The sequence below is a fragment of the Anthonomus grandis genome, chromosome 22 (genome assembly GCF_022605725.1).
Source record: "Anthonomus grandis grandis chromosome 22, icAntGran1.3, whole genome shotgun sequence".
Taxonomy (NCBI): domain Eukaryota; kingdom Metazoa; phylum Arthropoda; class Insecta; order Coleoptera; family Curculionidae; genus Anthonomus; species Anthonomus grandis.
The window spans coordinates 32,744,206-32,771,445 of NC_065567.1; the positions used below are offsets into that span (position 1 = coordinate 32,744,206).

The 27,240-nt window shown below is 30.1% G+C and overlaps 1 protein-coding gene and 1 long non-coding RNA gene across 6 annotated transcripts; both read right to left on the reverse strand.

The window, feature by feature from the left end:
* On the reverse strand, positions 1-27,032 carry LOC126748336 (protein GDAP2 homolog). 5 transcript variants are annotated; one of them, XM_050457496.1, is made up of 12 exons: positions 26,846-27,032; positions 23,991-24,190; positions 23,202-23,344; positions 22,968-23,100; positions 18,049-18,158; positions 17,791-17,932; positions 17,609-17,706; positions 15,370-15,535; positions 3,043-3,196; positions 2,551-2,745; positions 2,305-2,448; positions 1-2,233 (listed from the first exon to the last, which is right to left on the reverse strand). In XM_050457496.1, the coding sequence occupies exons 2-12, from the start codon at positions 24,179-24,181 to the stop codon at positions 2,192-2,194; spliced, it is 1,518 nt and encodes a 505-aa protein (XP_050313453.1). In that variant the 5' UTR covers positions 24,182-24,190; positions 26,846-27,032; the 3' UTR covers positions 1-2,191. The 5 variants fall into 5 exon arrangements, with proteins under 5 accessions (XP_050313453.1, XP_050313449.1, XP_050313450.1 ...); XM_050457492.1 differs by having other exon boundaries at positions 15,370-15,538; XM_050457493.1 differs by lacking the exon at positions 26,846-27,032 and adding an exon at positions 24,423-24,537 and having other exon boundaries at positions 15,370-15,538.
* Positions 18,544-22,961, reverse strand: LOC126748339 (uncharacterized). Its single transcript, XR_007664702.1, has 2 exons — positions 19,806-22,961; positions 18,544-19,560 (listed from the first exon to the last, which is right to left on the reverse strand). It is a non-coding gene; the product is annotated as an uncharacterized LOC126748339 (long non-coding RNA).
* Positions 27,033-27,240: the final 208 nt, after the last annotated feature.

Genomic DNA, 27,240 nt, shown 5'->3' on the forward strand with positions numbered 1-27,240 from the left:
TTTTATTATAATAAGTAATAATTTTATTAGCAATAACAATTTATATCTCCAGAACACTAAAATTATTAAAATAGTTAATACATATAATTTGGGAGAAGACCCAGTAAAAATATTCTCATACTAGCAGACTAAATAGTGACCTTTTGATAAAACACTTCTGGATTTGTGTGTAAGGACTGGATCAGTGAAACGTTAGCAACTGTAACTAACACAGGATGAATTCAGAAGTATTTCATGATAAACGTCAGTTGCCTGTGGAAGTTATCTATCCAAACAGAATAGTACGGTTTATAACTTATACTAAAGAAAATAGTTTTAACAAACAATACTTATAATTAAGTGTAAAAGTTACATTTTACACATTTATAATATTATTAACTATAAACGTGCAAAAATCCTTAAATAATAATATAATAAAACTGAATTATAACTATTACTAACATAAACAATGCAAAGACAATTACGATAATCTCTTTTGGTCTAATGCATTACAGCGACGAATTGCACTAAAAGTTATTCATAACGTACAAAGTGCTATTGACACCTTGTAAGTATATGAGCATGATATATTTCTTTTATAATATATTATATCTATGCGATGAGGTACCCTAAACAATTCCTTTTAAGTTCATGTAGTAATAATAAAGGAATGTGAAACATTCCATACTATAAAATAGCATTAGGGAGTATTTTCTACAATCAAATTTAAGATTAACATTAAAATTTGAATATAAAAAAAACCCACGGATATAAAATATTATACCTAAAAATGTTTTAACAATTTTATAGCTAGAATGTGTTTATATTATTTGCGTATTTAGTAAGGGATTACTTCCATATTATACAGGAGTATAAAAAATTTGAAAATACGCCAACCTGCATAAAATGAAAGAGTCAATCCAGCTATCCAAATAACAGCCATCGATAATAAGATAAAAATCCCAACTATACGTATTTATATTACCTGAGATTAGGAAAAAGAAAATTTTAATTAAATGCTGGGAAATAATAAAAGATTTGAACAGCTCACGCCAACGATAACTCACCCTGCATTAGAAAATAAACTATTACTTCCATTTAATATAAATATTTTTATATATTCTGCATAATACAAGATTTATTTCTTAGAAAACTCTAGCGTAGAATAGTCAAATTTACATACTTTAAATTCGGAGAGGTGAAATAGAAGTAAAAGTGCAGTAAAACAGACTCTTCTAGGTTCGTGCACTTTTAACAACCCTATTAAGTAGGGTCAATTTTTTTTTTAATTTTATAGGGTGTGCTTTTCACTTTCATTTGTCTATCAATACAATTTAACAACAGTCATAAAACAAGAGGTTATAGGTTATAGCAAGGTGATGGAAGTGTGTATTGTCGTTATTTTTATTATGGTTTTGATACTCATTTGCCGGGACGTTAAATTCTCTTTTATTGCAATGGATTCTCATGGACACCCTTTTTTAAATATTAAACCATCCTAAGGTATCTATGCTTTAAAAGATTTTTATAAATTGCGTCACACTTCTATGATTTTTGAAATGGGTACAAGATGTATTTTTGTTCAAGGTACAAATACATCTTGTGTAATAAATTAGTAATTGATTGCAGAACTTCTAAAAGGGAAAAACAATTAAAAAATATCTTTAATAGAAACATTAATAAATCTCTATAAATTCTGCACTCATTTAATATTTTGATCCTTACTACATCCTAGCACAGCAGTATGCAACCCTGCATAACCTAATATAACATGATTTCTATACATCTTTTTTGTCATATGCATCCAAACATACATTTAAAAAATACAGCGCTATCTAGTTTTAAACATCATTTTATCTTTTATTGGCACACACTATTATTAGCATATAATATACTTTCTTCATTAAAGTTTTTTTTAGCGAAAATATTGCAATATATCACTGATGTGTAATATAATACTATTGGACTAACAAATAGAAACTGATTTTTGTCAATGCATCATAAAATCTGATACCCTGCAGATCATTTGTTTTAAGTGTATTATAGTATTAAATTCATCTTTTTTGACTGTCAAATGTTTAAAAATAATTGTTAATTAATAGGGGTCCCGTTCTCAAAATCAGCCTCTATATTTTAGTTTACTACATGATTAATAATTTTCTGTTAAACTCACTCTTAACTTAATTGAATGGGTCCTGGAATTCAGTAGATCTTATGTAGTGGCACCTGGTTGGAAATACCTTAATCCGTTAATCTGAAATTATGAAAATTTTAGTATGTAATAAGTGTTTGTTTATGTTTCTGCCCAAAATTAGGATCACTTACAGTCATATCATATTCAGTTATAAAAGCAGGAATTTCCAGCTGATCAGGTGACATTACTGAATACAAATATTCAACTCCCGGGAGACTGTGGACTTTCTGTTTAATAGCCGGAGCCATAAATGTGGTAAACCACCATGTCATCATCTGGAAAATAAATTAAGTTTAGAATTAAAAATAGCAGCACTATATTATCTTTGAAAAGGCTTTATTTTCTAGTAAAACATATTGAATACAAATATATCTTACCTTGGTCCAAAACGTTGGATGAACAACATAAAAGGCTTTCAAGTTCTTTTTGTACTTATATGGCAAGATGTTATAAACCTCCCTCAACCATGAGAATGAGGGGTAATTACTACTGGAGGTGAGGGTGTGGAAATAAGTGATGACATAGTCGCCTTTGACTATCGGGTCCAAGAGGTTTATTAAATATAGAAGAGCCTGTAAAGAACAATATAACAGGTTAATTATAATAAAAAAACACAGAGTCTTAATTAAGTTAACCAGTGAACCGATAAATCCTCGTCTAATTAAAAACAAAACATTTTTTTTTTATTAAAATGAGTTTTCCTTAAAGGAAACCATAGAAATCATAACAACGAAAAATAATAATAACTATATTTTCCAAGAATTTAAACTCGACCCGATATTTTCCGAAATAAAAAATCCTTACAAAAAAACGCAAATAAGTTTTCATTCAAATTGACGTATTAAAGCAATTTTAAAATATCAACTAACCTTATCCAAATTGATTTTATTAAAGGGAAACCATTTTCCGATAAAAACAACAACTGGACGTCCTAGCCTGTCGACTCCGCATTGATATAAGCAACCGATTCCGGATACTTCTGTCAAGTCTTCTGTTTTGGATCTCCGTAGCAACTTTTCATATCTGTAATAACAAACATATGTTTAATGCATTACAAGGGGTTTCGTGGGAAAAATTACTTCTGCAACCTTGAGTTGCACTGATTTTACTTGGGAGGAATGAAATTAATAATTTAAATAAATTGCGACGATTTTTCTATTTTCATGAGTTAAAAGACCATTTCCTGTAATTGTTTTATCGGACTGACTACTCACGCAAAGGGAAATATCTCGACTAGTCATTGAGCAGAATGAAAAAAAAAACGATTTTTAGCTATTAAAATCTAATTAGACATAAAATTGTGTCAATTAATTAATCCTTTTACTGAAATTACGCTGCCGTGACTACTGACACAAGCTAAGTAAGTTTTTTAAGTAGCTATATTAAGGAAAATAAGTATATAATTTCCCGAATTCATATCTGTCCTAAATACTTCTATTGGTTCTATTTTTATCGCTTTACGTTTACCAAAGCTATAAATACGTAATCTGGAAAAATAAGAATTTACAAGGCATGTGCTTTTAAATTGGTATGTATCAAACATTTATAGGACCATCTAAATTTATCCCATAATTGCTTCTTTGATGATGAATGAAAAGGAATAAATATTGAATAAGGGGCACACAAATAACCAGTATAGGAATAACAAATTAATGGCTAGAAACGCTATTATAGGGTGGCGTTAAATGGTTACAAAAATGTTCGTTTTTAAGCGAAATAAAGGTAATTTAAAGCAAATTTGTTAAATTGGTGTTCAAATATGAAACAAATTGAAATGCATGGCACGAAAGCCACGATTGCATGTGAGTAGAAATCCGTTTAATTTATACACATTTTGTTTGAGAGGGAATATTGTACCTCTTCATTCACCTTAATTGTCGGCAAAAAACTCTTACCCTTAAATGTTCTTTTAACGCGAAAAAGTTGCAATTTCAAAACTAAAATTCCTCTGCTATCCAATTAAGGTTACAAAAATATACGCTTCTTTTCTTTTTAATTACGTACGGCAGCTGCTAATTGCACCAAAAGAAAAAGTAGAAAAGATTAATGATTATCGTAATTTATTTATTGTAATTTTGTGTTTTGCACCCAAATAGTAATTAGAAAAATTATTAAAATTATTTGTCAGAAAAAATATGGAATAACACCAATGACTTCTTAGATTTCATTTTACAATTTTAATTATACATTTTATGCAGAAAGATTGAGAAAAGGGTTCAAAAGTCAATGGGGCAGATAGTTTGTGAATAAAGAAGTTTCAATTTTATAGTTTTTGAAATAATACATATTTTAAAATGTTCTCCTTATTTGTATATCCAGTGCATTCACGATGAAAGGAACAAATTCATTTAAAATTCAGGTAATTATTTCTTCTTGTTTTTTTTGGGCACATCGATTAGTATTTTTACTTGTCTGTATTTTGAAATAAAAAAACTCTATACAGGATACCTCAAGTAGAAACTATGGTGTCAACATTAATTTTTTTAAATAGAACACTCTATATATTATGACATTTTACAATTCTGATATATTTTGAGTACCTACTTTTTATGTAGCAAAACATATGCCTATAGCCAATGGTTTGTCACATATGACGTAATAGACTAACGAAACGATTTATTGCAACTAATGTTTAATTTGTTGTCCGTTTGACTCAATGCGTCCTTTGCAATGAAAATTTTGATTAGAGTATCTCCAGTAGAAACTATGACGCCAACATTAATATTTTTACGTGATTTCTTAAAGTAAGTAGACCGTATTATTTTTGAACAGTTTCCAATTTTAGAACCTACTTGATGTCATTTCACGCATTATTTTTTTGTAAAATGTGGATGAGAAAGAACGAATTGTAATACTCATGATGATTGATTTTGGAGACCAGGTGCGTACACAACAAGAACTTTGTAATCTATTAAATGCTGACCGTTAGAAAAATTGAAACAAAATTAAGAGAACACGACAATGTAAGAAATTTATCTAAAACCTCCAAAAGTATCTGAAGATGGTACGCTGAATGTTCTATTAGAAACAGAGAATAATCCTCATGTTGCGATTAGTACAATTTCCAGGACACTAGTACGTTTTGGAATTTATAAATAGGGTCAGTGGCAAAAAGTCGTGTAAATAAATATCATCCTTATAAAGTACAATTGATGATACACGAATTGTTAGAAGTTGATTTTGACCGCTGAGTGCAGTTTTGTGAGCAGATTCTTGAGGCTAACAATGACAGCGGACATTTCATTCGAAATATTATTTTTTCTAATCAGGCCACCTTTACGTTAAATGGACACGTTCACAGGCAAAATTGCATATATTATGAAACCAAAAATCCTCCACACACAGCGCCCTTAAAAAATTAATGTGTGGGCAGGTATTGTGAAAAATCGAATCTTTCGACCTTTTTTTCGAAGAAACATTAAACGGAAAACGCTACTTGGACTCTCCAGTTTGAGCTTATCCCTGCTTTAGTTGTTTCATTCCCTGATCCACAAGAGGCTGACATACCTAATAACGAGATATAGTTTTTTCCTCACTTTACCATCGCCGTTCGACAATTTCTTGATGCAAATTTTCCTAACACATGAATTGGACGAAGAGGATTTAGTGGCCACCAATGATCACCGGATCTAACCCATTAGTTTTTTTTCTTATTTGAAGTCCAAAGTTTATGTGAATAGACTAAATAATGTTGATGATTTAAAGCAAAGAATTCGACTAATGCAAGAAATTAGACTAATCGATCCGCAAGTGACTTCAAAAATGCATTGAAGTAAATGGACAACAAATTGAACATCAGTTGCAATTAATATTGTATAAATTAAAATTTTTTACCCAGTTAGTAAGTGCAAGTGACAATGCTAATCGACGTGCCCGAAATTTAAAAAAAGAAAAAAACATCTGAATTTTAAATGAATTTATCCTTTATCATCGTTTGAAATCGTTTCGAAAGAAACATTTACGTTTTTTTAAAAATTAATTGCACGTTCACAAATTTCCTTCTATAGGGAAAACATTAAACGAAATAGGGCGCAAAATGGGTTTTAATTGCCTGGAATATTAACTTTTTTAATTGCCTACAAAAAAAAACAGAAAATTGTTTTAAATTCCATGGAAATATTCTCATATCCTAATTTTTCATAATAGAATGGTGATGCGTGGCCAGAGGAAGAAAACATTGTTATTGTCCTCCACTGCCTGGAAAACCAATTAACGGACCTCAATTGCCTGGAAAAATTTTATTTGAAATACCCTCTGTATTTTCTATAATATAAAAAAAATCATCTGACTTTTCTAATCACTCACAAAGAAAAAAACCCGCATTACCTGTCTTCTTCAAACTGTAAACTGGCTTCTGAGGTGCTTAAGCCCAAAAAATTAGCCACACTGGAGAAAATGGTCGGGTACTGTTTATCCACGGACATTTTCGAGATCAAAAAAAGGAAAAAAAAACCGAAAACAGCGTAAAAGTCGAAAGCTTTTAAACGAGGAAAAGCTACGCGAGACGATTGCGAATCGGGGCAACAAGTGGACTGTCGATGCCGGCTGGTGCGAGGCGTCGCGATTTTCGATTCTCAGGAGAAAATGACGCCATGCGACGCCGTGCGTGATGCGTTTTTTTTTTACTTTTTTTTTTTTTCGTTTTTCACGATCGTTTATGTGGGTAAATATCCGATTTCGGGTATATTGTTGTAGAAATATTCTATTTAAGTTAAACTAGATTTTTAAGTGCCGTTGAGGACAGTTTTTTTAGGCAATTAAAACCTAATTTTTTAACGTATTTTCTGTTCAGTTTTTTATACAGTGTAGCCCGAATTGGGTATGCATGTATGGGTATTTATGTACTTATTTCACTTATTTTTTTAAAACCCACTAACAATTTTAACATACAGGGTGACAATTTGAAAACGAACAGCATTTAATTGCAGCATCTACCAATGATCACACGTCAATTTACATATCCAGTGAGACAATTTTTGAGGCATTTGTTGGCTATTACATCACTTATAGTAAAAATCAATTAAGAAAATACTATCTCACAGGCTCACGAATTAAAAAGAAGAAGAAAATAGACTTATTCACGTATTTAAAAGAAATATGAACATAAATCTTTAACGATACTTTTCGTTATATTTAATTTAATTTAAGTTCACAAATAAAACGCTAATCCTCTAATTTCAGGAGTGATGCATTTCGGCAAGTGTTTTTGCCATCATCAGACTTGGGTTACTTAACACATACACGTGTATGTATGTATACTTCTTTTAAAATTAAAGGGGTGTGATCCTAATGTAATTTAATGATAGATATATAATAAAATATATTTTAAAATTATCAATTAATTTTGAGAATACCCTGTCTTACCTCTCTCTTTAGCAAAGAAATCCATTTATTATTAAAATCAAAAGAACAAGTAGTTGTAGGCTAACAAGTGGCTAGGCATTTATCTTCATTTAACATTTTAAATGCACTTTCCTTTAGTTTACGTAATTTTGAAATTGGTTCCTTCGCTAAAATTGAAGAAGCTAGTAGATTCTTTAGAGTTAATGTAATTTAAAAAATTATAGAAATAATTAATTATATTAAAAATTATAGAATAAAAAATTGTTAAAATGTAGAACCCATAGCCATACCAAAGTTTTATTGATAAAATTCATTATTATATTGGAAATAAGTAGTTTTTACACAATAGGTTAAAAGTTCTAAAATTGTACTAGAGCAGTCTCAGTTGACAAAACTTTAACAATATTTAAAGTTTTGTCAACTGAGATTTACAACGTCAAAACTTACCAATAGATCATGGAGGTTAAAGGAAATTGTAGAAAGTTTTGCTAAATAGTGTTGAGAATTTTTAATGTAAGAATCATAATTATTAGTATAGGGAGCTAAGAAGATATTTAAAAGATATTTTGCAAGAGGGTTAGTAGGTGAATTTATGCTGACTATAGGTCTTAAAGGACCATTGTTTTTATGTTTTTTAAGTAAATTATGAATTTGTCTTTCAATTTTTCCTCTAGGATCTTTAGATAATTTTATTATAATTAATTAATAAATTTCATAAGTGTTAATATTTAAAAGAACAGTAGCATTACCTTTATCAGCTGGAAGTATTTTAATAGTGTTATCGAATTTAGGTGTCTTTAAAGCTTTTAATTCTAAAGAGTTTAAATTTTGTTTAATTGATTTTTCAATTTCTATCTTTGTACTAATTTTAAATTCATCTTGTTGATCCCTTGGTAAGTCTTTCACTACGTTTTCTATAGCTGAAATGATATTTAATTTAGGCAGAATATTTGGAGTAAGTTTTTCTGTGTCAGATAAAAATCTACCTGACAAATTATTAACAGTTTTATTTATAAAATCATTATTATTTGTGTTCAACAGTTCTTGATTTATATTTTCGAATTTGTTTTTGTTTTTGAATATTGTTTAAATAAGTAATTTTTTTAAATAATTAAACCTCAACTCCTGGGTATATACAACATTTTATTATACATTAAGTAAATTGTTGTCTTTAAAACTTATTGAACCTAAATTAAATTAAATATAACGAAAGTTATCGTTAAAGATTTCAGTTCATATTTCTTTTAAATACGTGAATAATTTAGTATTTTCTTAATTGATTTTTACTATAAGTGACGTAATACCCAACAAAATAAGTTCCTTATAAAATTCTACATAAATTACATTTTTTTCAAAACCGTTACTTAACCTCACAAATGAGTGAAATGTAATGTAATAAAAATTAAATGCAGTTTATGTAGAATTTTTATAAGGAACACAAAAATGGTAAAACAAATAGGGGTTGCCATTTAAAATTTTAGGGGTAGGTGCACTGGCGGTTAAAAGTAACGCGACAACAAATGCCTTAAAAATTGCCCCCTAGAGGCAATATTGAATAAATAAGGTGACAATTTATAAACGCTGTTCGTTTTTATTAAAATAAGTGTACAAAAAGCCCTTTATAAAAATATTCTTGTCAATATAACCTTTAGCTGCTTTTGAGTATTCAGTTTGTTTATATTTTCATAGCAAGAATTTGAAAATCTCATCATTCTGCATAAAGGAGATGCCGATATATGGAAAAGGTTACTATACCTTAATTGGCGTTATGAAATATTGATTGTTAGACATTGGACTAAATTAGGACAATTCATTTTATTATTTAATAGTTTGTGAAGAAAAAGGAAATCGGAAATCTGTCCAATAAGTATAGCGAAATGATTGCGTAGCAGATTTAAGTCATTGGAGACAATGTTAAAATTGTCTTTATAAAACAGGCATTTCACATATTTTTAAAAATTTATGTCGCAGGAGCAGTAGAAGTCATTTGTAATATAACCAACTTACCGAAGATTCCATACCCTTTTAAATAATAAAGCTAGATAATAGAAAGGGATTATAAAAGTCACAGCTACTTTTTTTTATCAAATTAAATCCACTTTGTGATCCATAAAACCATTTTCGTTTTTCGAGCTCCTTTATGGAGGAATATGATGAGTTTTCTTAGGGCGATTAACGCCAAATTTTTATCTTTTTTGGGTATTTTATTAAATACATTATAATTGAGCCGTTCAGCGGAAAAGTGGTCTAACTCCCTTAAAGTAGAAATTTAGAAAATTGATATTTTGCATCTGAATGAATTAAAAAATCACAGTAACATATTCTTTACTTTTTTGTACATATTTATAATAACCCTGTACTAAAATTTCATATGGTAAACATTTTTACTGATTGCGCCCATTAATTACATTTTTGCCGCCCAATGTCATTCTTCCAGTAAGTTTTTTCAAAAACATAGCAGAAAAGTGGTATAACTTGGAGAGTTATATCACTTTTCCTCGTAAAAGTTAACCAAATTTCACAAAACTGATGAACCAAAGAAAAATAATAGCTGTAGTATGTTTACTGTGATATCTATTACTGATAAAAGTGTTCAAAAAATATAGAGCTTGAAGAGCAAAACATTACTACTACTTATCTTACATACTAAACTTACAGTAAGGAGAGTAAGAACAAGTTATTAAACAAATTAATCTTCATCAGAATCGGATAATGGACCACTGTCAACAGCATCTTCTTTTGTCAGTAAGTCCAGGAAGAACTGATGCTGAATCGGGGGAATCCACTGAAGAAATTCTATCAGATTTTTTTTCTTAGCTACAGTAACTGATCTACACACTATATACGTACCATAACACTAAAAAAACCTGACTAAACAAGAAAAAGCGAGTTTAATAGGACCTGGCGCGACATCGGAACAGCGTGGTGTCTTGGCTTATACCACTATTCCAGCGAACGAATCCATTATGTTGAGAGGAATAACATTAGGAAGCTCTTATCTTAGCTAAGTTAAAATTTTGACTTATACCAGTTTTCGACTGAATATATTAGACCAGTAGAAACATAATTAATGGTATAACTCAAAAATTAAAAAATACTGACATATACCACTTTTCCTCTGAGCGGCTCATATACCAATACGAATCACAAGAAATAAGTATTCCAGAAAGTTGGAATTTAATGAAGCAAAAGGGTATTTTCTCCAGGCGCAGCTGTAGTCAAGTCAGTTTTTGCTAATTTTAATTTTTTCAAATAATAAAATGAAGTTATTAAAATTAGACTTAAACTAAAATTATGCATAACATAAATGGAATCGACACTATCAGTTTAAAACTTGAAAGACTTCACATAAAACATTAAAATTTCTTCCAGGTCGTTGAAAAAAAACCATTTTAAAATAACTGTTAATTTATTAAAGCTGATAAATAATTATATTTGCAATTCTATTTAAAAACTCGCTCAATATAAATATTATACATATTTTAACTGAATAAGACTCTCATGCTGTTAATTTTTTTTTTAATTAAAAATTTTACATAAAACTCAATTATTATATTTTTTTACAGGTAGTTTAAAATCAATTTAAAATAAATCCTTTACTACCACTTGCGGTTAGTTTTTAATTATTGCATTTGATTTCCTGAGAAAAAAATTATTTTGAAGATTAAATGGAAAATTAGGTAAGTTCAACTAATTAAGAGTATTTAATATTTTTGCCTAGATAAAGTGAGAAAACTAAAAAAAAAAGAATTAAAATCAATTTTTTCCATGCAAGCCATTTTCGTTAAAAAATACTGCCTGGAAAACTAAATTAATTATTTTAACTGCCTGATAAAAAAAAATTACCGTTAAAAAATATAAAATTAAATGAGGATCCAGTTGCAGCTTAAGTCACTTTTTTATATCTTTTTTAGGCAATTAAAACTAATTTTTGTTTTTTCTATAAAGTTATAATATTTTTTTGGTCAATTAAAGCTAATTGCCATTTGGCTGTTTTTTTTTCAGGTAATCAAAATCTACTTTTTTCAAAAAATCCATCAACACAACTATAAAAGTGAGTTTCCAGGCAATTGAAACGATTTACTTTGTTTATATACAATAATTTTTTTTTTTAAATATGCTTGAACTACTTTTAAAAAAACGAATTATAAAAAATATAAAATTAAAATTATGTCGCAGGAGCACTTGAACTAACTAATCGAAGATTCCATCCTCTTTAAATATCAAACCCATATAGTAGAGAGGGATTATAAATGTCGCAGTTACTTTTTTTTAATCAAATTAAACCCACTTGCTCCATAAAACCATTTTCGTATATCACGTTTCTTTCAATGGCTAAATTAATTAGTTCTTTTCGCAAACATTTCTCCGTATAGCTTTAATGATATTAATTACAACTTATAGAGGCGATAAAATAGTGTTTCGTTCTAGATTTTTAATTATTTATAATATAAATAATTGATGTATCCTGAGCATGATTTAATAACGAGACGTAACGTGGACAATTCATTCTGCCCAGGCAGTAAATGGCCTCAACACCCTGTAGGTGACTATTCCAAAGCACTTTTTTATTATTATTATAATTACTCTATTTAGTATCCGGTATATAATTATGTTATAATATAAAACCACTTTAATCTGTTTACCTAAAATTAGTTCAGATTTACTTTGTTTGGATTATTACTTGTACAAACGTCATAAAAGAAGATTGGTGCAAGTGACGCGGATCCTAAATAAATTATTACTTAAATGTCCTCATTTTCCAGCTAATTTTTGGTAATACATAACTTATATAAAGCACTGATAATTTCCCTTAAAAATGTTAATTTCCTCAAACAATTTAACCCCGAAACTCAAGGCAACAAAAAAAATAAAGCAAGGCAACGTTATCTTTTTATAATTAAGCAAATAATTAATTATTAACATAAAAGTTAACTCGTTTTTAAACAGAGCATAATATTTGACCTACGTAAGCACACACGTACAGAAAGGGAATGAAGATTACAGAAATCCCGCTTTATTGCGGATTGTAAGGTGTTAATAATTCATAATTCGGAATGTGGCAATTTTTTTGTTTATTTTTACTTTGAATGCGATAAAATATAAGACGTTTTAATTTATTTTACGCAACTGTTTATTCACAAACTACTCAATTTATTTTCAATAGAAGTCTAGAAATTATGAATCGTTTCATTAGAAAATACAACCCCTTAAAAAAACCTGAATCTTGTGCCCTAATTATATTCAGTATTGACAATTTTCATAATGAAGATAATTTGTTTTTCATACCCTCTATTAAAATACGCCTTATTGTTCCAAGTTTGTCGAAGCAATTTAACCCTTGGGGGTAAAAACGTGGATGGAGAGGGTTGATAATTCGAACGTATGAGAAAGGGAATTTCTTCATTTTACGACAGAAAGGTGCTCTCCCAATTTTTTTATATTTTAAAAAATTACAATGAATACCCGGAGTTTGCTGTACGAGATACAAGACGAGAGGATTGTACAAATTAATATACAGATAAATTTTATAGGTAAAAATGCTTATAAGCTAGCAGCATTGTTTTAATAATCCCAATTTTGATTTTCACTGTGAACGAATATAAACAACAACTGTTTAACTTTAACAATTCAACCCTGCAAAAACTCGTTATGAAACAATAAATACATAAAATCGAACTTTTTACATGACTTTCGTTTTAAAATGATTTTTTGCATAGACTGACTTGACCTAATTCTACTTGACATTGTAACAATATTTGTTAAATATGGTTTATCAGTAATAGCAGCGGAAAAATGTAAATTTAATTATTAGTTTTGCAAAATCGTTTTGTGGGATAATCGACTTTAGGACATAAAATCTCGTGCAAGCGTTTCAAATAAATCTCAAGACAACCAGTAAGATGTAAATCGAATCTGTTGCGCTCTACCTCTATCCGAAGCGTTATGTATCGTTCCACATCCCTTGTCTTGTGCTTTTGTTTGTACGAAATGTAATATTGCAATAGTGAAAGTCTATGTCGGGCATAGTTACAAGAATATTGTGTGGCTTATCGCTTGATATAGGCTCGTTTGATATTAAATGGCATAATGTCTCTTTTGTCCATTAATTTGATATTCAGTGAAATCAAATATTATTACTTTACATGGCGTAGGCATAAATGAATGTTAGTCCATCACTATCATAAAACATAAGAATTTATGACCTATTTAAATTAAATAAGACAATGCAAAACGATAACGATTATTATTACTTGGAAACGAAACGAACGGCTCAGAAGGCGGACATAAAATTATATAGGGTGGCATTTTAAAAAGTCAGAGGTCATCTTTTTAGTAATTATGTACATTTTTGAGCAGAAAAATGAAAAACCATTTTTGTATTTCCTGTATTTCTTAGCATATTGATGAAAAATTATTAAAAGATAGCTTTTACAGGACAAATTTAATCGGTGAGGTTTTTTTCATATAACCATGAATATAATATAATTAAAAATAAACATTATTATACATTGTGGTTAATTGAAACAGGTACTATATTTACTACTTTTGAAACGCCTTTTTGTTAAAATAATTTTTTTTTCAAGATTAACAATGGCAACTCACCTGGCTTTACGCATCCAAGTATAAAATGCATTTTTAAGCGGTACACTCGGTGGAATTCTTTCTGGCACATAGTTATTTTCACTCATCACCCGTGCCGTTTTATAACCGATATTTTTATATTGAATACTTAAGGATGCCTTATTTTATGTGCATAATTAAGTATGCACATAAAATATTTCTCACAATTTATTATTATTAAACAACGTTCTTTGTTAAAATTGTTAGTATTGCACTTTCGAAGTCAAATATTCGTCGTGTGCCGGACGCGAAAAGATACGGGCAGGCCAAGCAGGGGTGAAACTGGGGTAAGTCACCGATAGACCGATAGAGTGAATAAAATATAAAGTAAAAGGCAGACGGTTAATGGGATATACCAACCTAAAATATACGATTTGTTCTATTTTTGTACAGTCTGATATTTTTTGAATTATAATTAATTTATTTTTCTTAGGGATTTGGATTTTCAATAAATTGCCTTTAAGTATTTCTGAAAGCTTTAATAGGATTTCGTTTTACCTTCAAAGCTTTATGCTTTATGAGTATTTAAGTTTAGTCAACAATGGCTTAAAAGAGTTACCTTATTGGTTTATCCTATTAAGCCCATAAATCATTCATTTAGACCCTGCTAGGGATAACAGTGTGAAAAATACAAATCAAGTAAAAGGAAAAAATATGCTCGTATATAATCTGTCCAAGGTAACGCTATTAATAATGACGTATGCGATAGCTAAAGCTACAAATCGATAAAGCCGAGATTAAGAAGCAAACTTGGTTTACAGCATGGCAACATTTTCATATCGAGGGGCTATAAAGGGTGCGAGCGCTTAATGAAATTAGTTGTCTCCATTTAAGGGTATTTTCGACCCTTGACACAAAGGAGATCATCAAATCGATTTTTAGTTGATTGCAGCTAATCAGATCTATGCTACTTTCAAGGTTAAATATTGCTCTACACTCGTCAACTGACTTATTATTAGTCACTATTTAGGGTGCTAATATAACGGGAATTCATAATTATTTTTAATTAAATATGACAGCTGTGCAGTAGCGTTAACTTAACACTCTGTAATAAACTCTTTTTTATTTTTTATTAAAAATTATATTTTGAACTCTTACAGCCGGATACAGTAAATACGTTGAAACCAAATTTTTAAAGAATGAGTTGAAGTTTTATCAGAGTGGGGCGTCATTAAAAACTAATTGAAGCGAAAGGGATCATAACAGAAAGAAGAACCTATTAGACTTACCGTTCCTGATGTTCCAGCTCCTGAATAATGATGTTAGCAATAGGATCTGTTATGGGTCGCTCTCCTAACAGGCGTTGCCTGTCAGGATCGGCTTGCATTTGAGCAAAAGTACCGGCATCACCAAGGGTGATCTCCAGATGTGGTGAGAGCGAAAGAGTTTCATCATCTGCTGAAAAAGAAACCATGTTAAATAAACTGATTAAAAGGATCATTTTTTTTTTATAAAAAACTGATAACTCCATTTAATGAAGTTATTTTTTTTTATGTTAATGTGGTTCTCTCCAAGAATTGGGAAGAAAAGTAGAACTATGTTCCCCATAGTAAATATATTTAAAATAAACACCGAGTACCACATCCACTTCTAAATAATAAAATGTATTTAAATTTAAAAATTGGCAATTGCATTAGTATGCATGCAAAAATTGACAAATTATCACTTAAAAAAAAAAAGCAACAGTTTACTTACAAAAATCATCAAATGCTTCATTGATCATTTTACGCTCCTATAAGACCACTATACACTTAACCGTGCAAAACTCATACTCCATAAAAACCAAGGAGGATATTGTTATCTTTTTCCAAACTTAATGAATCTACATTGTTGTCCTTTTTCTGTCAATGTTACACTTTATCAGACAAAGAACGAAACAACTCCATATACATACGCAGAAATTCCGAAAAATATTATGTTGGAAATTGAGGTAATTTTTCTTAATCGCCAAACATAATAAATAAGATTATCCTTTAACATACAAGGAATGAATGATAAGCGACTTATAATAGCTTAGGATTAACAATAGGTTAAAGTGAATATAGCGTTAAATGAACAGGTAAACAGTCAATATTTTGAAATACACATATTTAGCGAAAATCCGTAGATACAACTTAAATATAAATGTAACACGAATTATTACTAGTACTATCAATAGTAAAGCCGGACTATACGTATTTTCTATATACTATACAGAAAACTAGCTAAACAAGTCGAAATTTAATACACCTACGGCTATACACCTTCTAACAACAGGGCGCGTGGTTTTGTTTTTGTTTATAAAATTTGACAAAAGCATAAATACGTATTAAAGTTTCTCAATTCAGGAAATATAGGTTATCCTAAAGAGCCCCTTACAACTAAAGACAAAGTGTTTGTATCATTTTCTAAGGCGACAATATTTACAACAAAGTTTTTAACAACTTCTTGAAACGGTTATGGCAAAATATCACTTTACTGCTGTTAAAAGGTAAAACAATTCAGGTAATAGTAAATATTAAATTCATAAATAGATCTTTCTTGAATACAATTTTAGTTATAAATATCACTTTATTCCCAACCTCTTTTAATTAACGGACCGAAATAGGAATATATAAATGAGAATTCAACTTTTCCCATCATTTTTTCATTTTATTAATAGTGTCTGGATCGTCTGGAAATTGTGTTTTTCGGGTTTAATTGATCAGATTATATATGAAAAATATCACTTTATTCCTATGCTCTTCTTATTAACCGACTGAGATTCAGTTTAACTTCGTTAAATTTTAAATATTAAGTTGGATAAGGGGTCAATTAAAACCCAAGTTCTTCAAAGCTTTTTTTCTTTTAATGTAAATTTATCTCTGTTTTATGTTTTCATTCTTCTCTTTAAAACATGTGATTTCATACTTTTCATTCATGGTACAGGTCAGTTTAATCATGTGTATACTATTAATAGCACTCCCCTGGAAGTGTCAAAGAGTTTGGTATAACTTTAGACTCCCATTTACATTTTTCCCTTCATGCCACAATTGTATCAAAGGCTATGCAATTATTAGGTTTCATTAAGACGTGCACCATACATTTCCAGGACATTGCTTCTATTAAGCTTTTTTACTGGGCACTAGCTCGTCTTCACCTAGAGTACGGTTCATGTATTTGGTCACCTCATTGTAACAGTCACCTTCAGATGATTGAACAGGTTCGGCTCAAATTTTTAAGATACATTTCCTTCAAAAGGAATGTTTCACTTCCCATTATCTACCACGAATTTAAATCTGAACTTATACTCTCCAATCACGTCTAAAACATTGTGGCCTATCAGTCACACTATAACACCTTCCATTCTGCTGCTGTCCATCATTATGATTTTTGTGCAATATGTTTTGTGCTTGTAAAATGGTTTATATTTTTGTAAATTAGGCAAAGAAAATAAATAAATAATAAATAAACTTTAGAACTTTTATCCCATTATGAAACTATAATTACCATGTAACGTATGCTGAGGATTGTCAATAATTCTAATTTGTCTATCAGGCATTATGGGTTCGCCTTCTGGCCCACCAATATCACTTGGCAACTGATACCTAAAACAAGTACAGAGGCATAGGTTAATTCGAGCTAATTAAAAAATATTCAAAAGCATTAATGCTAATTGATAAACCTGGTACCTTGCAGCGTCCTCTTCTTGCTGAGAACGTGGGAAGTACAAAGGCAACAAAACTTCGTAAATACCTAAATCTACTTTGTCAACAACAAATATCACAGTGTGGAAAGAATTACCGTGTCGCTCTAAAAAGCGACGAACAGTGCCTAAAAGTAAAGAAAAATGTTAGTTAAGACTTTCACTTCTTCTTGAAGCTGTAAAAGTTACAATATGCAGTTCTGCAGATCATCAAATCAATTTTAATTAAATACTATATACTTACGTAAAGCTATGTGAGCACCTTGATCAGGAGGGTAATTTCTTTTAAGCGAATTAACCACAGGTATCGCTATTGATTGGAGACCCATCTCTTTTGCTTTTTGAAATATATTCCTACAAATAGGGTTTCAATTAATTGAATGTTATAAAGTTTATGGATCAGTTGCTTGAAAACTATATTTGTATATTAAGTTTTCCATTAAAATAGGGAAAAGTTACTTTAGGTGTAGGGGAGAAGGGGGCACGTTGTTACAAAATTCATTCCCGGAACTTAGTTTTTCAATAGTGTATCTTTCAGACGAAGCTTATTACTTAGTTGAGTTAGTATACATATTTGCTCGTATGATATCAATAATAATATATAAAAAACATATCAAATGGGTTTGTAATTACGATTTTAATTTATTTTGCAAATTGTAAGAACTTGCCCTTCCACAGGGTAAATTGTCAATGGGGTATAAGATGTTACAGGATAAACTAAGGTAAAGGAATAACTAAATGACGTGGAATTAACATTTATTGTCAAGGAACATTTCAAAAAACAGTTACACAAAAGAAATAAAAGTGTTGTTCAAAATATAATAAAATCAAACAGCTTAAACTAGTCCGTATCGGAGCAACAGTGAATACAAACATAAAAATCATTATCGTCGCCACAAGCAACATGTGCCCATCTTTTACAAGCAGTGCATTGGATCCACTGTTCGTTTCTCGATTCGGAAAATGGAGTTAAACAAATTAGATATGTCGACTCCTCTTCCGAGCTCTCAGAGTCTGATTTTGGTTTTGTTAAAATATTTTTTTCCTTAGATTGCCCTTGTCCGTGTCTATCAAAATTGCAGAAACTCTTTTCTTCCGACCTCCTTTCAATTTTCTTGCCATTGTTTTTGGGTAAGGTTTGCTTGATTTTTGTAGGCCTTTGGACAGTAGTAAGTCCAGTCTCGTCCATATTATAGACATCTTGAAGCTGGAATTTATATTTATCGTAAACTTGGCCAAGGTTATTGAAAAATTGTAACACATTATGGCGATTAAAGGCAGTAGCACGGCCTATGCTAGTAGCCTCAGGTGTTCTGACTGACAAGGTCTGGTGCCTTTTTAAAAACCCAAATAGCCAGTCCTTTGACGCTATATTCTTTTCCTTCCAGTTATCGGAATAGATATATTATTTGCCGTTGCAAACTGGAAAGCAAGCTTCCGTAAATCAGATGTAGTGAGCCCATAATAAATTTTAGCAGAATGCTCGATGTATTCCGCAAGTTCTTTTTCCTCTGCATCGTTGAATATTTTTCTGTGTTTAGCGTAACCGACTAAGCGTTTATTAGTGTCGGTATTAATAGTAGTTACCGCAGACTTTCTAAAAAAAAAATTCATAAAATTTACTGCCTATCGAGCAGCGGCGTCCCTAATTAACACTTTTTCCTGTAACACCAATTGTGCCGCCCTCTCAAATTGTTCGGTTGGAATATCCCCTCTCGTGGTTTTCTCGACAAACATGCGCACCATATTTACATATCTGAAAACAACAAAAAACCATTTATAGAGAAGTGTAAATATTTAATTCCCCTTTAAAAATAAATGGGGCAAGTTGTTACAGTAACAACCTGCCCCTCCGTAATTGTAACAACTATCCCCACGAGAACAAAGGTTAGATCCACAATTTTTGGTAAACATCGGGAATAAGTTAAAAGCAAATATGCACGAATTAGGAGAAATATATAGGCTTTGAATCTGTATAATAATCATATTTATACTACTTACCAATTTCGCACAATAAAGCACAAAAGTAGGCACACACCGGTACAATTTTGCATCCAAAAACACATTAAACACAATATCAACGTCATGTGACGCCGAGGTAACCACGTTGGCACATAGATGGCGGGTCGGTAGGGCGAAGATCCAGCAAAATATAGGCTAGCTGTGTTAGTTGCCTACCATGTAAAATTTTACCGTAACAACTTGCCCCCGTAACAGCGCGCCCCTTCTCCCATTACGGTTCAAACCTGGTATATTTCTAATATTCATAAATAATAATAGCTATCATTATTAGTAGAAAATCAAATAATAACAAATACATTTGTAGAGCATTTGCTGACAGCAAAAGATACATAATTTAGCGGGATAGACAAAAGAATTGTGAATTTCTGAAGAATCGATCTTCGAATTTTAATCCGACGAATCGAAGAAAATGACTGGCACAATGTTTATATGCAAACATGCCCTAACACTGCGGTTGATCCTTTTTTTATATATTCTGTTACTATTATAAGATGTGATTCCCGTTGATGGTAAAAAAAATTAAATAATGAAAATAAAAGTAAAAAACGTAAATTAAATTCTGAATTAATGAGATTAAGAGAAAAAGTATCTTTCTAAAATGATATTTTTAGTCATGACTCGAACTATAGGGCAATATGTCAAAATTCAACCAACATATAAAAAGAAAACCCAAAAATATGTTTAAGGGAACAAAATGATAAAAAGATTTTTGGAGCTGCAAATAAATTTAAAACTGTGTAGCCAATTATTCCCAACTTGCAAACAAACAATAAAAAATGTGCTGCCGTTGAGATAGTTAAAAACAATCTAAGGCTTCCTAGTAAACAAGCGGCCAATAATTTCAACAAACATTTTACAAGTTTGTTGAAATTATGTCTTTAAGTACAATTATGTCTTTAGATACAATTATTTTTTCATGCCACCAGTTTGTTCTAGCACTGTATTGTGATGTTTTAGCGCTTATTATAAATTTGTGTTTGGCGAGAGCAATTTTTCCTGATAAATTAAAAGTAGCTAAAGTAATGCCTCTGTTTAAGAAGGGGAATCCCAATGACTACACAAATTATCGAGCTATAAGTCTGTTGTCTAGTTTTTCAAAAGTTCTTGAGTTGCATATAAAAAATTAATTATTTTCTTATTTTACAAAGTATGGATTATTAAACTCTGCTCAGTATGGTTTTACCCTGTCTAAAAGTACAGAAACAGTGCCAATTTCAAAATCAGGTTGTGGCGGCAATTGACAAGAGAAAACATATTCTCCGATTATTTATAGATTTTACTTTTGATTTTGTGGATTTTTGGATTTTTGATTTTGTGGACATTTTACTTTATAAATTTTTTAGGTATGGTGTTAGAGGATCATCATTGGCATCCTATTTTCAGAATAAAAGCCAGATTGTTACAATTAATAATGAGAGTAGCAAGTCTTGCCTAATAATCAAGGGTGTGCCTCAGGGCTTTATCCTAGGTCCTTTTCTTTTTTTGGTGTATGCTAATGACCTGGTATGTTTTATAGAGGGCATTGCAAAAAAAATGTCATATCTTATTTAGATTATACAAATGTCTTGGTTGAAGGTAATAAGTTGGTGATTATTGTATCATTGACTAAAAGAGTATATAATATTTTAATATGCATAATTTTATAGTCTGAAAAAAAAACAAGTTATTTCTCAAGGATAAAACTCATTTTGTTGGCTTTTTACGAAGTAGGCAGGCAGTAAATTCTGTTATTTTATCTAAAAATAGACAAACGGAGTTACGTTCATCAAGCAGTTCTAAACTATTGGGTATTACTTTTGACCATGTAGATATTCTTTGCAATAAATTAAAAACTTGTTGCTATGTATTAAAATTTCTTTCACAGCATTGCAGTAAAGCAGCTCTTTTAACTTTATATTATGGCAATTTTCATTCCTTCATGCGATATGTAGCTTCAACTATATTTCTTATTCAGAAGTATGCTATCACGATCATTAGTAATATTAAATTTAGACTCATGCAGGGCGCACTTTAAAGAGAATAAAATCCTTACATTGATTAAAGTTAACATTCTTGAAATAAGTACTTAAGTATATAAAAATAAACCAATTTTCCAAGCAAATAGATCTGTCCAGGTATATAATACTCACAGGTGAGACCTTTTATTGCCTGATGCTCACCAAACAGCATTTTATCAAAAAAATATTATTTACAATGAACTGTGAATATAACTTTTTCTTCAGTTAGAGAACTTTATGCATGCATATGTGCTTTGAACTGAGGAAATAAACGATAGTATGATTATTATTATTATTAATGACTTCTGTCCGTTTTTTTTTTAATTGAATTATGTTTACAGTGATGCAAAGTTATCATATATATAAACAGATATGCAGCTATTCTAAATAATTTTTTTAATTACATAGGCAACTAATAATTTAATTATTATAATGCAATTAACATTAAAAACAACGGTTTTACTAAGTACAAATTAATTAAAATGGTAAACAAATAATATTACACTCGCACACTGTAGAAATAGCCATTATACCGTTTTTTTTTTTTTCATTAAAGCGCATTGTGATCTGAAACCGTTGCAAATTTCAGTACATATCTAAGGCCCTTTTGTGTTAAACATTTTCTAATAACAAATGCTATAATTGGTTACAACCAATATTTTTCCAGTTATTTGCATTAATTAACAATTAAATTTTTTGTTGTGTTTTGTTGGTGTCCTGATTAAAAAATAAGTATCAAAATCATGTTTAGCATCGCAAAAAACATAAAATATGTTTTTTAGCCATCCCGCTAAATTTTCTACCTTTGGCTCTCAGAATGGATTATTCTTACTATTAAAAAAGAAATAAATGTGAGGGTGTTGAAAATATTATGGAATGTTACCAACTGCAGGGCAGTTGCATTCTGTGGATCTGTCACGTGCAATTAAGATTCACTTAAATTAAACTTGACAAAAAAACGTGTCGTGGACTAGTATGTCATAGGAGATTATGTATCGAATAATAATCGATAACATTAGGGATTTGGGTGTTAAGCTACTTTTTTGTTTGATTGCTCTAAGAATGTCACCAATTTTCAAAATTTGCAACTTTTATGATAGTAATGGTAATTTAACTTAGGATTCGGTATATAAATCAAACTAACCTATAACACATATGGAGGGTATTCTCGGAAGCTGTTTGATATTTAATATTATATTTGGGTCCTACGGTATGTATAACGTAACGGGCTGGCAAAGCATGTCCTTGAGTCACTCTTACTTCTCCAGTTCTGCATTCTGTTAATAATTAAGATAAATATTGTTAATTATTAATGATGTACTATATAATAAAAAAAAATTGTATAAAAATAATGTTTTTGAATCTAAAATCTCCTTACCTCGAATATCCGATTTGATATCTTCATATAACCTGGGCCCTCCTCTGAGTAATATACTATCACTAACTGGGTTTTTATCATTCATTGCTTCATTCGTAGAGTTCACTATAGCATCTACTTGTAAACAAGTTATGTCACCTTCCCTGAAAATAAAGTTTTAAAGTAAATGAACTTAAGCTCGCACACCATCGTAGCAAGCACGAACATCTTTCATTATGCACAGAATATTTAACTTAAGGAGCAGAAATCGATTAGAGATATGACCCATATTGCATATGAAGCTAAATCATTAAAAATAGAGTTCCTCATGATAATGACTTTATTCCTTTTAAATTCTTTCAAAATTTTTACCAGAATCTGTTTAAAAGTCTTCACTGATACTGTCTTCTTAGATAATTAACTTGTAAAATACCACCTGTTATTTATATACATCTAAAAAACTGGACACACAATATAGAAGCCAAACAGTAACAGCAAAATCATCCCACAGATTATGTATGACTTAAAAAATACATGAATATAAGTTATGACCTATTTATTTTAATTGACTTATGGCATATTTACACGGGATTAACACAACCTCGACTGGAAAATCCATACAAAAATATCCAATGTTTGTAACAACTATACAGTGACTTTGATAGCATATTTTAAAGAAACTAAGTGAATGAAATATAGGCAGCATGAACATTATATAAAACATAATGACAGAAAACTAATTTGAAAAAAGTCTATTGAATGTAAACAATCTAAATATTAACTCTATAAAGAAATATATATAAAACTCACCATAGCACCAACTTATGGTTTATATTCTCGTCACATAGAAATGGTGAAATATGCGATCCTCTTGCACCACCAGGAACGCCGACTTTAGCATGCTGAGAGGTAGGGGCATCTCCCCATCTTTTCAATTCCTGAGGGGACACAACTGGTGCAGAGGGTATGCCCAAAGGCTCTGGATCCATCACAATGCGCATCTATAGCACCTAAAAATGAAATAGAAATCTAAAAAGAAAAATATTTATTTACGGGGTTATTTTTAGCTCAACAACTTGCTGTTCTACCACGGTGAATCATTAAAAATATCAACATACTTATTGTTGTTATCAGGCAGAGACAATGGATGAAAAATTATGTTATTTCAGTATTTTAAATCTTCTTCTATTTTTACACTAGTAATTAAACCAAAACATTCAAATTTTAATCTAAAATACTCACATTCACAGTTTATTGGGAACTAATAATTATCACTACTATTTTGTATTGTCCTCTTGATTCTCTAATCTAAAAATATAAGCCACACTATCAGGGATGACTGTTTTTGAACTGTTTATATCTTTTACGTCATACTTATTGATTGAACTTATCTTGTTCTTATCACAACATACTATAGGACAAGTACTTTCTGTTAGCAGGTACACATACTTTTTCCACAAGGTTGATAAATTGCAAAATACAACCCAAATAGAACCTATATAGTGACAAAGCATGACAGTATTCATAACAAATTTAGTTTTCTTGTACTACACATTTATTTATTTAATTCTGTATTATTAATGTTTAAACAATATGCTTATCTTGACTGATATCAGTCCCTTAACATGAATAACTATTGATTTAATACATTTGAGAGATAATGATATTTTAAGAAAAATTGTGCAATTCAGTTGAGAAAGTTGTTAACAAAACACCACAAAAATAACAAGCACAATTCCAATTAAAGGTTAATAATAATTGCAAATATTTCTTGTGGTAGCAATATACTTGTTGGGAATATCCAGAATGCATAATAATAAAAGTATTTTTCATTTTATGACAATGGGTGTATTTTTGATATATAGTAATATAAATTCTCAAAAATTCATTTTCTAATGCTTATATAGTTGGGTTGGATAGGATGGGTTAAGTTCAAATTATACACTTTCAAGAATTTTCCCATAATTTCAGGTGTAATTAAATTTTTTTCGGAATTTGCACAAAAAATTTACTTCACAGCCATTGGAATATTGTTTCTGGTAAAATTACACACATTTTAAGCCTTTGCCCATAATTTTAGGCGTGATTTTCAGGAAAGGCGCTAAACTATACCTTTACCAAATTTAGTTCTTACTACTTTATCACCCAGTATTAATGCATGGTTATCAGAATTTGATTTCCATTGCAACAACCCCCTACAGTTAATTAAAGGTTGCGGTAGTTTTAGTTATAGACAGATATAGGTTGTATCATATATTTCATGAGAAAAATAAAATCTTAATCACATGCCTTTTAACCAATCAATTTCAATGTTTTGATAGGTCTTCCTGTTACATAAATTAGACTACAGTTTTAAAAGCTAAATTAAAATTGTGAATTTTTATTATTGAACTGACAATTTAAAATTGTTTTTGTCTATTGATTCAAATGTTCAATATCAATTAATACAAGATGACCTGCATAATCTTTGTGAATGGTGCAATCTTAATGGCTTAGATTTAAATGTTCCGAAGTGTTATTCAATAACTTTTGAAAGGATTAACAGTCTTATATTGTTTGTATAATCAAACAGGTTCCACTATTTTAAAAAGGGTAGTGGAAGGATCTTGGAGCAATTTTCAATTCTAAGTTGACATTTGTGTCTCATACTGAAAAGTTAGATCAGAAAGTGTATAGAAATCTAGGATTTATTATTTATATTTAACTAGATGCCATCAAGACTTCTCATGCTCTGGCTATAAAGTTGTGTACTGTTTGTTAGTCCGTTCTAGTTTGGAGTATGTTAGTTCTGTATGGTCTCCATTTTATAAATCGCATATTGGAAATATTGAGAAAGTCTAAAATAAATTCTTTAGAAATTGATTTTTTAAACTTTAGGTGTCAGTTCTCTTTTTCGAGCCACCCAAGTGATTGTGATTATCTTTTAAATAGGCTGAATTTTTGGGGGCACAATAATTGACTAAACTTAAAATACTCTTTTATTGTAGATTGTGGTAAAAGTTCTTATGGACAACACAATCTTATAACTAAAATGCAATGATCTTTTGAAAGGTATAGTCTTGACATACACATTTTTTTTGGGAGTTTAAGGAGTTCTCTCAAGTCTTAAGTCTTAAGCTAGATAATACTAAGTTTATGCCTTAGTATTATCTAGCTTAAGTTGTATTAATATTAGTATTTTTTGTAAAATTGATAGGTATTGTTAATAAATAAATAAATGATGCATTTCTTCATCAAATTTGCAAACTGGTACTGTCTTTAAATTTTTATTTATATAAAAATATCTTAAATTACCATTGACAGCCAAATGCTGTAAACATGGTAACTTTAACCCACATAAACATTTTATAAAAACTTGTCAATACACATCTCTAGGCACTGATGTTCCGCTTGATTACATATAAAATTGTGTACATATATTCCTGAAAACCAGTTTGTTAATTAATTCCTCCCACATTGATATTGTTTGTGTAATATGAACTATAGGTTATTGAAAACATGAACAAACATAAGTATATATATTTTTAGTTGAATTTGGGTACAGAGAAGTCCCAGTCTGAGTTGATACACATTTAAAAACAAGTGCAGGGCCCCTAAATATAACTTTCAACGCTAATAAAAACAAATATATAAACAAAAGGATTAAATGTAATGCAAAAACTTACCAAGGACAGTAGCAAAACAGACTTATATTCAATTATAGCCTGAAAAACATGTTTTTTTTGCAAAATCCAAACAATCACCAACTTCTTTGTTGTTTTTCCTTAACAATGTTATCTTGCCAAGTTCTAATGTGATGGGAGTGTTGTAGTGCTAAGATTTGCGGAACTGAGATTGCTAATTAATTATTGAATATTATTTATTTATAAATTGTACGTCATACGTAATGAGTGGGCAATGTCATCTGTCACTAGTGTCACTTAATGAAGTATAAATGGTCAATTCCATATGTTCTGTCTGTGTACTCTCTTTTCTATTTGTCTAAATCAATGACCGATTTTAGGCGGATAACCACAATTTATTGGTAATTACCGCGGTTATCCTTGGTTTTTACTACTGA

Excerpts from the sequence above, each read along its gene's own strand:
- LOC126748336 (XM_050457492.1), bottom strand. The coding sequence starts at position 24,181 with ATGCGCATTGTGATGGATCCAGAGCCTTTGGGCATACCCTCTGCACCA. Across the intron at positions 23,345-23,990 it reads AACCATAAGTTGGTGCTATG|GGAAGGTGACATAACTTGTT; the intron begins GTGAGTTTTATA and ends CTTTATTTTCAG. Across the intron at positions 23,101-23,201 it reads TATCAAATCGGATATTCGAG|AATGCAGAACTGGAGAAGTA; the intron begins GTAAGGAGATTT and ends AATTATTAACAG.